The sequence below is a fragment of the Wasmannia auropunctata genome, unplaced genomic scaffold (genome assembly GCF_000956235.1).
Source record: "Wasmannia auropunctata unplaced genomic scaffold, wasmannia.A_1.0 LD335998.1, whole genome shotgun sequence".
NCBI lineage: Eukaryota > Metazoa > Arthropoda > Insecta > Hymenoptera > Formicidae > Wasmannia > Wasmannia auropunctata.
This window is the reverse complement of record NW_012026892.1, coordinates 835694-848840: the sequence shown is the minus strand read 5'-3', so window position 1 is coordinate 848840 and position 13147 is coordinate 835694. Positions and strand designations below refer to the sequence as shown.

The 13147-nt window shown below is 32.0% G+C and overlaps 4 protein-coding genes and 1 non-coding gene across 7 annotated transcripts in view; 3 read left to right on the top strand and 2 right to left on the bottom strand.

Moving 5' to 3' along the window:
• The first annotated feature begins 843 nt into the window (after nucleotides 1-843).
• LOC105453570 lies at nucleotides 844-3233 on the top strand. Of its 3 annotated transcripts, none has more exons than XM_011695637.1 (5): nucleotides 844-1082; nucleotides 1354-1640; nucleotides 1906-2158; nucleotides 2380-2563; nucleotides 2771-3233. In XM_011695637.1, exons 1-5 carry the CDS (start codon nucleotides 993-995, stop codon nucleotides 3133-3135), a joined length of 1179 nt encoding a protein of 392 aa, XP_011693939.1. In that variant the 5' UTR covers nucleotides 844-992; the 3' UTR covers nucleotides 3136-3233. The 3 variants fall into 3 exon arrangements, with proteins under 3 accessions (XP_011693939.1, XP_011693940.1, XP_011693941.1); XM_011695638.1 differs by having other exon boundaries at nucleotides 845-1082; nucleotides 2380-2542; XM_011695639.1 differs by having other exon boundaries at nucleotides 989-1204.
• A 575-nt stretch (nucleotides 3234-3808) lies between these two features.
• On the top strand, nucleotides 3809-5998 carry LOC105453567. The gene is made up of 4 exons (XM_011695634.1): nucleotides 3809-4330; nucleotides 4640-4973; nucleotides 5056-5227; nucleotides 5291-5998. Exons 1-4 carry the CDS (start codon nucleotides 4142-4144, stop codon nucleotides 5520-5522), a joined length of 927 nt encoding a protein of 308 aa, XP_011693936.1. The 5' UTR covers nucleotides 3809-4141; the 3' UTR covers nucleotides 5523-5998.
• A 2-nt stretch (nucleotides 5999-6000) lies between these two features.
• On the bottom strand, nucleotides 6001-6072 carry Trnap-agg. Its single transcript has one exon. It is a non-coding gene; the product is annotated as a tRNA-Pro (tRNA).
• LOC105453568 (leucine-rich repeat-containing protein C10orf11) lies at nucleotides 6072-8531 on the top strand. The gene is made up of 4 exons (XM_011695636.1): nucleotides 6072-6275; nucleotides 7184-7411; nucleotides 7596-7983; nucleotides 8138-8531. The coding sequence occupies exons 1-4, from the start codon at nucleotides 6207-6209 to the stop codon at nucleotides 8215-8217; spliced, it is 765 nt and encodes a 254-aa protein (XP_011693938.1). The 5' UTR covers nucleotides 6072-6206; the 3' UTR covers nucleotides 8218-8531.
• A 3273-nt stretch (nucleotides 8532-11804) lies between these two features.
• The window catches only part of LOC105453621, a 49060-nt gene continuing 47717 nt past the window's right edge, over nucleotides 11805-13147 (bottom strand). The window contains exons 19-20 of the mRNA XM_011695740.1: nucleotides 12575-12786; nucleotides 11805-12311 (exon numbers count right to left, since the gene is read on the bottom strand). Of these exons, the coding sequence (XP_011694042.1) occupies nucleotides 12157-12311; nucleotides 12575-12786 (367 nt within the window). The 3' untranslated portion in view covers nucleotides 11805-12156. The remainder of the gene's footprint in view (nucleotides 12312-12574; nucleotides 12787-13147) is intronic.

Sequence of the window (13147 nt, the reverse complement as noted above, 5' to 3'; positions counted from 1 at the left end):
TTGGTAAATCGGTACAGTGACGTACACCTGTATGGGCCCCTTAGGGTTACAGGCTCCTGAATTCTATGTAATTATGAAGATGTTTCATTTAGGTAGTAGCTTGAAAAAAAGAACTCAAATGAAGAAAGAGTGTCGTATTAAAGAGTCGTATATTAATTTTTCATCTTTTTTATGTTGTTATTACTATTATTATATTGAGAATCATAGAAGAGTGAAATTTTGGAGAATAGATCTTAAAGAACTATTACCAAGAGCCTTCAAGTCGTAGTTAATTTATATATTTTACTAATTGCTCAGTGCTAATTGTATAATATTATGTGCTTAATATATCAAATAATTTCATCATCTTCGAGTGCCCAAAGCTTCTAAGATGATGCCGATCCGGTAGCGCCGCCATCATCGTCATCGCGCACACCACGATTGTCGGCCGGAGAAAATAAACCGCCAGTGGCGTAGAATTTGATATTTAAAACCAATTCAGTGGCGGATTCATCATGAAATTAATGAAGTTTAATTTTTAGAAACTCAAAGATTTCCAAATATAACTTCTTTATTTTAAACGTAATTTTTCTGTTTAGAAAAAAAAATATGCATTATTAGATTTATGAGATTATTTTTTTATCACTGGTACATAGATTCCAATTTGTAGCATTTTAATATGTAGAAGAAGAGTAAAAAAATATTTTTATAAGTTAATTATTGAAATAACTTTTTCATAAAATATATTTAACTTGCGAGATTAAAAATTTAATTTTCTTGATAAAGAAGAATTTAAAATACAGAACTCTCTATATATGCTAGAAAATAGATCTTCGTACAGATTCTTAAATGAGCGACAATGAAGTTATCCGTAGATCGCAACCAAGAATCATTTATCATCAATTTTTCGAGAAGCAAATTCATAACCCATTTTGATGTAAAGAAGTAAATATTAGATTTTCTTCGTCTAGTTTCCAAAATCAATCAGTAATGTCGCGATTTAACACGATGTAATGGATGAATTCGAAAATACGCGACAGAGACACAAGTATGGTACCTGTTTATGCTTCTCGGTGATGGGCCGTAGGAAGTTTCGAATCTCGGTAATTATCCATTCGACGAATCCTTTAATTGGTTGTTTAAATCGATGCCGTTAATAAGCAATTGTCTTCCCTATACGACGTATGTGCGATGCCACATATTTGCTTTCGTGTTAAATTCTTAGGTAATTATAACTATTATATATAACACAAAAAAAAAACAATATACGTGTATGTATAACGGTGTATGTGTGCGTATTTGTATGTGCGCGCGTCTATCGCACACAACTCGCGACTCTGGATGTCGACTAATTAGCAAAACTTGTCTCTCGAGGTGTGCGCAATTAGCGCCTCCCCGGAAGCAGGCGATGCGCCCATCAGTATTATGTCGACGAGGAGAAAATACTCGGCGATTTCCGGCACGGAGGACTCCAAGAACGCTTTCCTTTCGCGACGGGATAAAAATCCGATTACTCGACATGCTTCAATAGTACCATCGGATTTGCTTAATGTCGCGAGAGATTATGTGCGCGATGAATTCGCAGTACTCCAGAATGATCCTTCGCGAAAGCCGGGCAGTATCGAAAGCGAAGTAGATTATTGCGGATTTTCCTATTACAGGTGTTGATTTGATTTTTTTTCATTTACTGCAAACATAAAAGTGTAACATGAAATGTGAAAGTACAGATAGAACGTACTTTCATTAATTTTAATTAATTCAAAAATTATAATTAAAAATGTTACTTTTGGTTTTTTGCAAATATTTATTAGTTTAAATTGGTTTGTTCATCATATTGTTCATTATATTTTTTATTTTATTTTATTAAAAAGTTTATAATTTTAAAGGAATTAATAAGAGGATTGAAGGGAAATTAATTCATTATAGAAATAATAGAACGGATGGCTTTCAAGATGCTGTTCTGGTCAAAGATGTAGGTGTATCCTGCAACCTTTTAAACAAAAATGCGATCGAGCCTGACATATCAATTTCAGGGGTTGAGAACTATCTCATTAAACAGCTCAAACTCGAGTACAACGAATTATCAAATATCACAAGAAAACTAAATGCATATACCAAGGATATTTTGAGTAGTTTGGCATTGAAATACAAAAAAAAAGATCAAGTCCTTGAAAAATTGGTATAAACTAAGCATTAACTTAATTTGAGTCAATTTTAATTAAAATGTATACGTTGATTAGATTAGAATGAATATTTAATTAAGATGTGTACTCTGCTTAAGATATATTAATATATATTAATTATATATCTTTACTAATCTTAAAAATTTGTTAACGATCTAATTAACAATTAAAATTGAAACTAGTTGTTGCAACTTTTTCTAAGGAACTTTTATTACAGCATGTAGCCTCGAACCATGTAATGGCATCGCAATGTACTGACGAAGTAGGAAATCCCTGCTTAAAATTAAGATTTCGTGATACAAAGAGAAAATGTGGATCACCCAATACTGATTTCAATAAAAGTTTTGTTAGAAAAGAAATTATTCGAGAGAAAATGCATGGTAATATCTATTACAACTGCAGTAAGATTGTTTAACATATCTTTAATTTTGTTTTATTTTATTTTATAAATAAAAATATATTTATTTAATTATAAAATAATTAATTAATTAAATAAATACAATATTATTAATAAGTAATAATAATAAATACTATTAATTAAAAATTACTATTTATTTGAACACATAAGAGCATTAATTGTTAAATATAAACCTTACATTTTTTCAAAGGAAATAGTAATACGGAAAAGCGATCTACGAAGTTTGATAAAGCTTTCGCGAAAGGATTTCTCGAACTCTCGTCGAAATGCAGTGGCGTGTTGCTTCGTAATTATCTGATAACGAAGAGAGAGAAAGTATCTAGCAATGCGTCGAAGGCATGTTTACGTAAAACCGAAAATTTCTCGCTCTCTGACAGATTGTGCGAGGATCGTACAACAGATAGATCTCGCGAATGCTTTTACGCGAGCAAATGTAATCCTCTAGTGTACACCAATTGGCAGGAAATATCGAGGCGGAAAAATTGCAGATCCAAAAGTGCGTTTACCGCTAATACTTCGAGTCGCGACGCACAGTCAATCACATTTGATACGTAATCGGATTCGAAGGAGGATCAGATAAATTATGATTATATCTTTTGTTAAATTATTATGTATTTTTGTTGGTTTTTTTATATTATATTTATATTATTATTAATCACTGACTTACATGAGTCAGATTATTATATTATCTTATATTTTGCACAAAATATAAAATGTAAATAATATATTTTTATGAAAGAATGCTCTCTCTTTTCAATGTTTTATTATTAAAATAAATTTTTATAACGCTTAATGAATAAGTAAGTTTTCGTTAAATTAAGAAAACATATTTTTGAAATTTTTAAGTTATTCTATAACTTTTCAATATCTTATAACAGAGGTCTCTTTCGGGTACCCTGTTATAAGATCTTAAAGTTTAAATTATCCCTCTATTTGAGAATCACCATTTTCGAGATATCGACATATCGCAAGAAACGACTGATCGATCAATTTAATATTCATCATCAAATCAGCAATATAAAAAAACGCGAATTGTTCTATAAAGAAGAGCAAGGATAAAAGAAAAAAACAACGAATCTGAATAACACACAGTGGGATTATTACATTATTTTAATTATTTCGTTTCGATGTATCGATTAAAGTACTATTGTGATGTGCGTATCCATCATGTGCAAGCGTAACAATTGTGTTTCAATCGATATATCGCGCACGGTAGACAGTAGACATATTCGTGCACTATCGTGTGCGGTGTGCGTGTCATGACTGGTCATGACTCATGACTACCGACTGGTCATGACTATCAGTTCTGAATAACATTAATAAATATAAATACTTTTGGAATTTTATCTGAAAAATAATGTATAGATTTATGTATTAATTATATAATAAAGTACACTTTTTTTTAACAACAATGTATTATAAAAATGTGTTAATAAATTGAACAAGACGAGACTACAAAGGTTATGTGATAACCTATAACCTATAACGTGCAATACGTAACCAAATTATTTCAAACTTTTTGTAACGTTAAATAATTCGTTTGTTTTTTTATATTGTTACGATGAAAATAAATATGTTTTCGGATCTCTGCGGGCAGGGCAGAGTTTGGAAAAACCTTAAAATAAACGATGAGACAGATCATATAATCTGTCTTACAAAGGAAAATGAGTCGTGGAAAGTTCTTTTAACAAATCTAATAGAAATTTGGACGGAGACTCTGACAAACGAAACTATGTTTCACAAATGTCAGGTACTACAAATTGTCTCTATTATTACAAGTATATTACATATATAAATTAAAAGTGTATTACAAAAGTGTAATACAAGTATATTACGTATATAAATTAAAGTGTATTACAAAAGTGTAATACAAGTGTATTACATATATAAATTAAAATTTTTTTATTCTTTAACAAGTGTAAATATAAAAGAGAAGCATAGATTGAAAATTATTTTACAAACAGTGATGCTGTTTCTCAAGTTTTCAATAAGTTTCTCATTAAGAAAATTATTTTATATTTATACACACTTGTATGTAATGAAACGAATTAATTTGTAGACCATGAATCCTCTTTTAAACCTTGAAGTTTTTGACTGGAAGCAACTGGTATTGGATATGTTAAATGATATCCCTCAATACGTGCACACAAACGTTTTAGAAGTTACTACATATCGAATAGAGCTGCGGCGGAAAAACAAAGATTTCGGTAAATTGAAATTCTCGTTGGATCTTCTCAAAGGAACACCGCAGCAGTTTTGGGAGAGTGTGACAGTGCCTCTCTGCTTGTCGTCAAGGGAACTGATTCGCCGGCACGAGCTTCTGCTGGATCTGATGAAACAGAAGGATGAAGAGATCGCGGAGTACAAAGCGGGAGGCGCACAGTTAATTAGGAGTACGCGTTTCTTGGATAGTGCACGATATGTTATCACACTGATCTTTAGAGCTAAAAGTTACAAATTATTATTTGTATGTAGAATATATCGCTACGAAGCCATTCAGCGAAGAATTGTTTCACATTGATGCTGCTGGATCGACTGCAAGCGATTTCGTAAAGACTTTCCAGTCTGTGCTTCATTTTTACAATGAAATAAACTTGCCAAAATCACACGTAAAACTAGAGTCTGAAATGTCTTCGAACAGCGCAAGGTATTGTTTGGTGTGCCATAAAAGATATATGAAATATTTATTGCATTTGTTTATTCATTTTAGTGGCACTAATGGTACAAAGATTGATGGAAATGTTCTTCCCAATTCGTCAGGAAACGAGTCTATTCCGGAGCTCAAACAAGAATTGGATAATGAACAAGAGCATTCAAAAGTTGAGGAATGTAAGGCAGGTCCTTCTTCCAGCAAGGCTCCAATTTTAAGAATAAGTAGCACATCTCACACGATACATAAGCTGAAAAAGAATAAGAAAACTTTGAACGATTTCATAATGTAAAATATTAAGTTTTATTAATTAATAACCCAATATTATACTGCATTATGCCATTATGAAATTAAGTACTTGGATTTTAGTTTTGTGTTATCTATATTATCTATTGTGTGATATGTGCTACATGTGTGATTAATGCTAGTTATTTACACCGAAAAATACTAAAGAATTATAACCAATATATAAAAATATATAATACACAAGAATTATAAATAATATATAAATAAGTTTAGAGCCAAAGTCTAAAAGTTTAAGGAATATAAGACTCACGAAAATGAAATAAGACATGGAGAGAAACATCAGTTATCTAAAATAAAATTTAATGAAAAATAAGAGCATTTGTATGCATGTCCAGCAGTTTATCTGGTATTCTATTGATGTAAATTATATTTTAATGACAAAAATGTGAGATATAGTTTTATAATCGTTAGAACTGTATTGTAACTCTAAAACTAATAAATAAAAGAAAAAATGAAAAAAAATCGGGCTCGTCCGGGATTTGAACCCGGGACCTCTCGCACCCTAAGCGAGAATCATACCCCTAGACCAACGAGCCGTACTGAACATATGATTACAAGAACAAGATATCGAACTTTAATATTACAGTAATAATGTATGCGGACACACGCATACGCACAAGGCGTTATCTACGTTATTAACTGTGCCGATAATTCTCTCGGTGCGTAGCATATGTTCAACATGGCGGGCTACGGTGAGCAAGACTTCAACAGGAGTGCGTTGACGCTTAATAGCGGACGGGTAATCGTAATCGTTTTGCAATTTTAATTGCACGTAATAACATTTAATTGATGCACAAGTCACGATGCACACGTCTCAGTGCACATATCGCGTTGATTGATAACATCGCCGGTCTGCGTTTTTTGGTTGCACTTATTTGTACTTTTTGCTATTATAAAGTGGAAATGGTATGTGGTCAAATTTGGAGAAAAAAGGAAAAAATGGGAAGAAAATGTAAAAAATGCCGTTGAAAAAAATAAATCCTATATTTACTGAAAGAATTGATAGCAACTTCTTTTTTTTATACAGCTGATATATGTGAGCCACTTGCGTGCTATAAATAAGGAGTGTATCAAAAGATCGTGCATTTCTTCGTGCTTAGAAATGTCTTGATTTCTAAAGTCGATTTTCTCTAAATTAATATTTAATAGGAGACTATCACTGACGTCAGCATTTTAATCTTTAATATTGCATGTCTTTGTAAAAGTTGAGCTTTGTGTCCATGCATGTTAGAAATCCGAAATCTTGCATAGAGAAAAAATTAACAATTAAATCACATTTGAACAATTCGGCCAATTAAATGCGGATTGGTTTTTTCTCCGTCCGAGATCTCAAAACAATTTCTAGAATCGTGGAACACAAGGTTTTAATCCAAAATTAAAATTTCCTTAAATTCAAATTTGTGTGTTTAACTTAAATTAGAAACAATTAAGACTTTTTTAAATTTTTTACAATTAAATATTCACGAGAAATTTACTGAACATCGTGGGAAATAATCTTAAAAGAAGCTGTCAGGAATTTATAAGAGCTGATTTTTGAAAGTAATTGTAATTTTCTTCTTCTTCTTTATATTTTTAATTTTTCTTACATTTTTATTATTACTTTTATATTTTCTTTACTTTCATTTTTTTACAACGTTGATAATTTAGGCATGGTACACCGGGCAAAGAGCGGAAAAAATTCCTAATGGATTGATAGGAGTCGTTGGTCACGATTGTCTCAGCTTGGATCTCTCCTATAATGAACTGACCACTATTTCTGGCATAAAGGATTTTGAACAGCTTCAGGAACTGATCCTGGACAACAATAAACTCGACAATCTCAAAACGCTACCGTATATGCCGACTTTAACCACTTTGAGTGTGAACAATAATAAGGTCTGCTCTATTCGAAGAAGCAACAAAGGAAATAATAAAATTCTTAGAAAAATTATGCGTTTCAAAAATTAGCAAAGATATCTTTTTCTTGAATTTTTTAAATTTCTCTCTATTTGTTATTAGAGACTTATGCAGAATTTTTTGGTACGTAGAAGCCAAATATGATAAGCTTTTTCCTTCTTAGATATCCAATATCGACAAAGCCCTCGATAAAATACAAGAATCTTGTCCCAATGTGGAATACGTGAGTCTCCTGGGCAATCCCGGCTGTCCCGATCAGCTGACCAATCCGACATCCACCGATGAAGACGATTACGAGCGTTACAGGCTATACGCCATCCACGTCTTACCTACGAGTCTTCGCTTTCTGGACTCCCGGAGAGTCACTCAGCAGGAGAGATTGGACGCCAAGACTCGCGGCAGATATTCCAAGACGATTAAGTTCATCCCAGAATTAATTCGCAAGTTCGTACCCAGTTCGACGCAAATCAATAATGAGTTCGATGACATATACTTCAATATCCATTACACGCCCTTGCCGAGTTCGCTGCGCAATCCTCAGGATCACAAAGGTATAGTTAAGTCAAATTATGAAATAAATTGTAACTAAAAGTTATTCTAAGCATTTTTGACATTTTGAATTGTACTTTAAAAACGTTCACCTTTTAAAATTAAATATGTAAATAGACATAGTAAATGCAACACTAGTGATAAATTTTTTGCCAGGTGCATATGGTAAATGCAAGTATCGATATTCCGGCAAGAATTCGGAAGGCAACAGATTCATCTCGAACAACGATCTGTAATCGAGGACTGTATGTATGTTTTTAAGCGTGGCCTAAATAATTATTTTTCTAGTCAAATATGATTGATATTAATGAAAAATTATCAGTTAGCAACGCGAGATGTTTTTCTCAGATTGCGACGTTAAAAAAGTCTATCGCACGCGATATCATATGATTAATATCGTATACTGATGATAAAGACATATATACAGATTTATATATACCATAGGACATTCATACCGAGAGTTATAATAAGACTTATATTTTGATATCAGTGACCATTGAATTTTAATATAAATTACAATATTTACTTTAAAACAGCTATAATATAGATATATATAAAAATAATGTATATAATCATAAAAAATAAATTTATAAGCTTACGATATTTAATGAAAAAAACATTGTAAATTTTAAACAATATATTGTTTAAAAAATGACTGTTAAAATAAAACATATAAAATTACGAAAAGAATTGCTTGATTAATTATTATGATTGTGTTGGACAAAATCATTTTATAATTTTTCATATTATGATGATTCATATTTTCCTTATTTTTTTAGATGAATTTTGTCATTATTTAATACCAATTAAATATCTTTTTCTTGCAAGAGTAATATGAGTAATGATTTCTCTCGAATTATCTGATTTATGTTTATAACTTTTTACATTTACATTTTTATAATGAATAAATGCGAAATATACGAGTAAACGTATAAAACTTTTATTATCATGTACACCGACGAGCGACATATAAATAAATGTCTGTTTTTCTAAGTTTTTTAACATTACATTCCATAACATTAAGTGCTAACTGGACTAACATACGTAGAGTAACTTGGAGGCTCTATCGGGGTAAAAAAAAACACGCAAATGGGTTATCGTAATAAAATCCTTGATTCTCTATTGGTCCGTAAATGCGCACGACATACAATTATCGCAACGACAAACACTAAGTTCAGTATTTCAGGAATGTCGAAGTCTTATACAACTATGTATATCTCAAAATTTGTATTAATTTAAGACACACATATTGGCCCTATAAAGGATAGTTGAATTAAAAAGAATTCACATAAAAATTTCATTTTATTAAATTTATGAATTCAATAATACTTCTCCTACGGGAGTTCGATGTTTTAGTTTTCTAAATTTTATCTGTTTATTTTCATTTTTATTCTATTTTAATCTCTCTCTGAGCATATAATCAATAAATCAAATAAATCAATTTTCTTTTAAAAAATAATAACATCCAAATTTCTTAACTTAAATACATCTTTTTCTTTGATGATATATCAGGATAAAAATTCAAGAATTATCAAATAAATCTTTAACTTGGGAGATCATTGCACTTAAAAATAAAACAGATACCCTTTTCCAAAATTTTTAATTCATCTATCTTTAGCCAGGGAGTTTACGCATCACACAAATTTCTACGTAACGTTAAAGGCAGTTTCACAGTTCCCTTTCGTTAACCCTGTTTTTAGGAAGAGAGACAGAGAGTCTTAGAAATAATTACGACTTACGATGTTATACTCATAAATAATCGAAGGTATAATAAATCAGTTAAGTACGAAGTCATTAGTTCGGACCTTCGATTTATCTTTCAACCCTCGGGAATCGTCGATATTTATAACACGATCTAGCGGTGCATCTGGCGCTAAATGCACGACCGACTGTCGAATATTATATAGATATTGGATCAAAACAGTCGTTTATTTAACGCTAAATGGACGACAATAAAAACGGATCGCCGCTGAAACGCGCACCGCGAATACGAGCCTTTTACGATCGTCCTGGAATCCCCGGAGGGAAAGCTTCTATAATTTTGGAAATATAATTATGAATGGCGAATTTTCCCTTCGGGAATTTCAGCGGCGACGGATTCGACGCTTGTACATATATATGTATACGTATAAATATAACATCTACGAGAATGCGTTTTCGTTCAAGTTGCTCGAGGAAGCGGTCATATTTAAATCCCTTAAATACACCGTTCCATCACTCGCTCGTTCGTACGTTCACTCGGGAAACACGCTCGTTCCTATTGTACACACTGGAAGCATCTTTCTCTCCAAGAAAGGAAAGTGTCCACAACGTTGTTCAAATGTTCCAAACGCTTTTGATCACATCTCGTCCGATTCGCTTGGTAATTTAAGTGACGAAGAGAAGCGAATGAACGAAGGAAGCGTATCCTACTTTTATAAAAAAAACCTGAGTTCACCATCGCGTATATGAGTTACTATACCGTTATATAATTTCTCATTTCTCGGATCTGAGGATCCAATGTGGATTAGACGATGCCCTACACGATATTAATCAAATTTTAAAATTCGTAATTTCAAAGTGTAAAAATATAATTGCGGCCCCGTCGTTCATTCGCTTCTTACAAAACTTACGTTCGTAATAATAAATGTAATTACTACTACAATCTTCAGCGATTATTGACTAACAGCACACTTTTGTAAAGTCTAAAAAATTTTTATTCCATTTTTAAACTATCGTGCCATCAGACTAATTTTCGGACTTTTTCTTTTGATGAGGTAGAATTTCGCGAAATTACGAAATACTTCGTGATTCTACGTTTGGAACTCGGCGAGAGCAATTTCTTCGCGCTATCCGCGAAGAACGCACATATATGCATATACGCGTGCATGTGGATACTAATAATCATCTTGCCAGTTGTCTTGGACGGACGCACTTTTGCTTTTCATCTCGTTTTCGGACGTTTCGAAAATCTAACTATATTTTATTTTTCAAAAATCTTCGATGCTTCATAATATTGCACTTGAAATTTAATGACTTGCCCAGCTTATATATCCAACTGAGGCTTTTTGTAATTACAATTTAAAAAGAAAAGAAGGAGTTACGAGACACAAAGACGCAGCTCTCATAAAGACAAATAAAATAAAATGTACTTCGCTTTGCTATTATACAATTACTGAAGCTATAATAATGAAAGAAATAATATTTTTCATAAGTGTAACCAATTGAAATTGAGTAAATTGTAATATAATTTTATCTTAAATAATAATTTTATCTTAAGGAAATTTATTACAGCATGAATTCGCCACAACTTTTAATATTTGGCACGTCAATTACATTAATATATATGTTGTTACGATTCGCAACTTTGCGTAAAAAAAATGTGTTAAAAAATAAACCAAAAATTAAAAAGTCTAATAAGCAGTGCGTTCATAATATATTTTTCTAATAAGCAAAAATGTTCTATTTATATTTTTTTTAAATCATACTGCGAATAATAATATTTTATATTTTCTTAATGAGAACATCGATTTTTCTATATTTGCAAATATGATGGCATATCTTCTAAATCATTAAATTTTATTATAAAAAGAAATTATGAAAATAATTAAAGTTTGATTTTCATCATAATAATTAATAATTAAATAATTATATTTTTGAACCAGTCAAAGCGAAGCAGCCAAAAAAATAAAAATTGAAAAGAATCGATTTTATAAAATACATCATAGAAGCAAGCATCTTGTGCAACGTGTTCGTTGGAAATTATATTAAAAATTTTATATAGAAATTTTAATGTACAATTTGTACAGATATTAATAATGGGCAACGTAGAAATAAGAATGGGTAGGGAACCAAAAATAATTTAATGCGCATAACTGGTTACACAGGGATATGAAGCTTAATTGGAACCGATAGTGTGACGCATATTTTCATCGGCTACAAGGCTATGAAAATCTCGTAAACGATTTTTGCGGCTGACAGAAATTTCGCAGAGAATTTTGCCTATTCAGGAAGATCAGACGAGTCTACGTCGCTTCCGAAGGCACTGATTCTTTGTTCGCGAATATTTAAAATCACGTCCGTTGTAAGCGCGACGCTTTTAGAGCTATGTACAAAGTCTTGGACTAAATCGGCGTTTCCGAACCCGTTCCTCTGTCGGAAACAAAATCTGGCGCGACGTTATCGCATTGCTGCTTTTAAGTACCGTTGTTCTTCCCGTGATTGTGCAAGTTTGGCCTTAACGTCACTGCGCCCTCGACCCAGAAATTCGGTCTCTCGAGCATGTTCTGCCAGAGAGACAATTCGCGACCGGTCGCGTCCATCCAGTCCACCGGTTTCCCGTAATGTTTCCCTGAAACGGAGATTCGCATTTGTTATACTATTGTACTACAACGAAAATACCCCCCAAAAACTTTATCTTCGCCGAATGTTTAAAATGTGGCAAACTGAACCAAGAAATATGATATTCTATTAATTAACTTTTCTCCGACTAGGTTTCGAGAAGTTATTATTTATCCCATCTGTGACAAAATATATTAACAAAGTCAATTTGATTAGTAAGAAAATTAATAATCTGGATATACAATTTCAAATTATGATTTTATATATACATACCGGTGCCGAGATTAAACCGAACGCCACCAAGAAATTCGTTGCTAGCGATTCGATCGTGGTCCCAGACTGTTAATTCTAATCCACGTTCCGCCAATTCTTGTAAACTAACGTCCTTGTAGATAAACGTGTGTCCCCAAACTGGCGAACCACCTGATCTACGAACGACGCCAGTCTTCTGCTTACCGGATCGTCCTTTGTCGGGAAGCAAATAACTGAAAGAAATTGCAACTTGAAACTTGAAACACAGTGCAGGCGACGTAAAAAATTTCTAAACTCTGAAAACGTTAAGTTTACGATTTATGCCTATTATCATCAATGTAGATTAACTTTAATCTCGGTTCAACTTATTCTTCATCTTTTTGCAGTTCTAAGAATTAGAAAAAAGCTGAAATTAAATCGAGATTGTGTGTGTGTGCGAAGTTAATCTTTATTGGTGGAAATGGGCATTAAAAAGCGAAAAGCGAAAAATAAAACCAATTTTTATTAATTTTTATTAAATATACTATCCATATATATTAAATTAGTATACTAATACAGTATAAATAGTTAAAACATATATTTTCTAATTTAAAA

What these genes read in the sequence shown, in the direction of transcription:
- LOC105453570 (XM_011695637.1), top strand. Translation starts at nt 993, where the DNA reads ATGGATGAATTCGAAAATACGCGACAGAGACACAAGTATGGTACCTGT. An exon ending in ATCAAGTCCTTGAAAAATTG is followed by an intron (nt 2,159 to 2,379) that starts GTATAAACTAAG and finishes CTTTTATTACAG; the next exon opens with CATGTAGCCTCGAACCATGT. An exon ending in TAATATCTATTACAACTGCA is followed by an intron (nt 2,564 to 2,770) that starts GTAAGATTGTTT and finishes ATTTTTTCAAAG; the next exon opens with GAAATAGTAATACGGAAAAG.
- LOC105453567 (XM_011695634.1), top strand. Translation starts at nt 4,142, where the DNA reads ATGAAAATAAATATGTTTTCGGATCTCTGCGGGCAGGGCAGAGTTTGG. An exon ending in CTATGTTTCACAAATGTCAG is followed by an intron (nt 4,331 to 4,639) that starts GTACTACAAATT and finishes ATTAATTTGTAG; the next exon opens with ACCATGAATCCTCTTTTAAA. An exon ending in ATGTCTTCGAACAGCGCAAG is followed by an intron (nt 5,228 to 5,290) that starts GTATTGTTTGGT and finishes TATTCATTTTAG; the next exon opens with TGGCACTAATGGTACAAAGA.
- LOC105453568 (XM_011695636.1), top strand. Translation starts at nt 6,207, where the DNA reads ATGTTCAACATGGCGGGCTACGGTGAGCAAGACTTCAACAGGAGTGCG. An exon ending in TGACGCTTAATAGCGGACGG is followed by an intron (nt 6,276 to 7,183) that starts GTAATCGTAATC and finishes TTGATAATTTAG; the next exon opens with GCATGGTACACCGGGCAAAG. An exon ending in TGAGTGTGAACAATAATAAG is followed by an intron (nt 7,412 to 7,595) that starts GTCTGCTCTATT and finishes TTTCCTTCTTAG; the next exon opens with ATATCCAATATCGACAAAGC.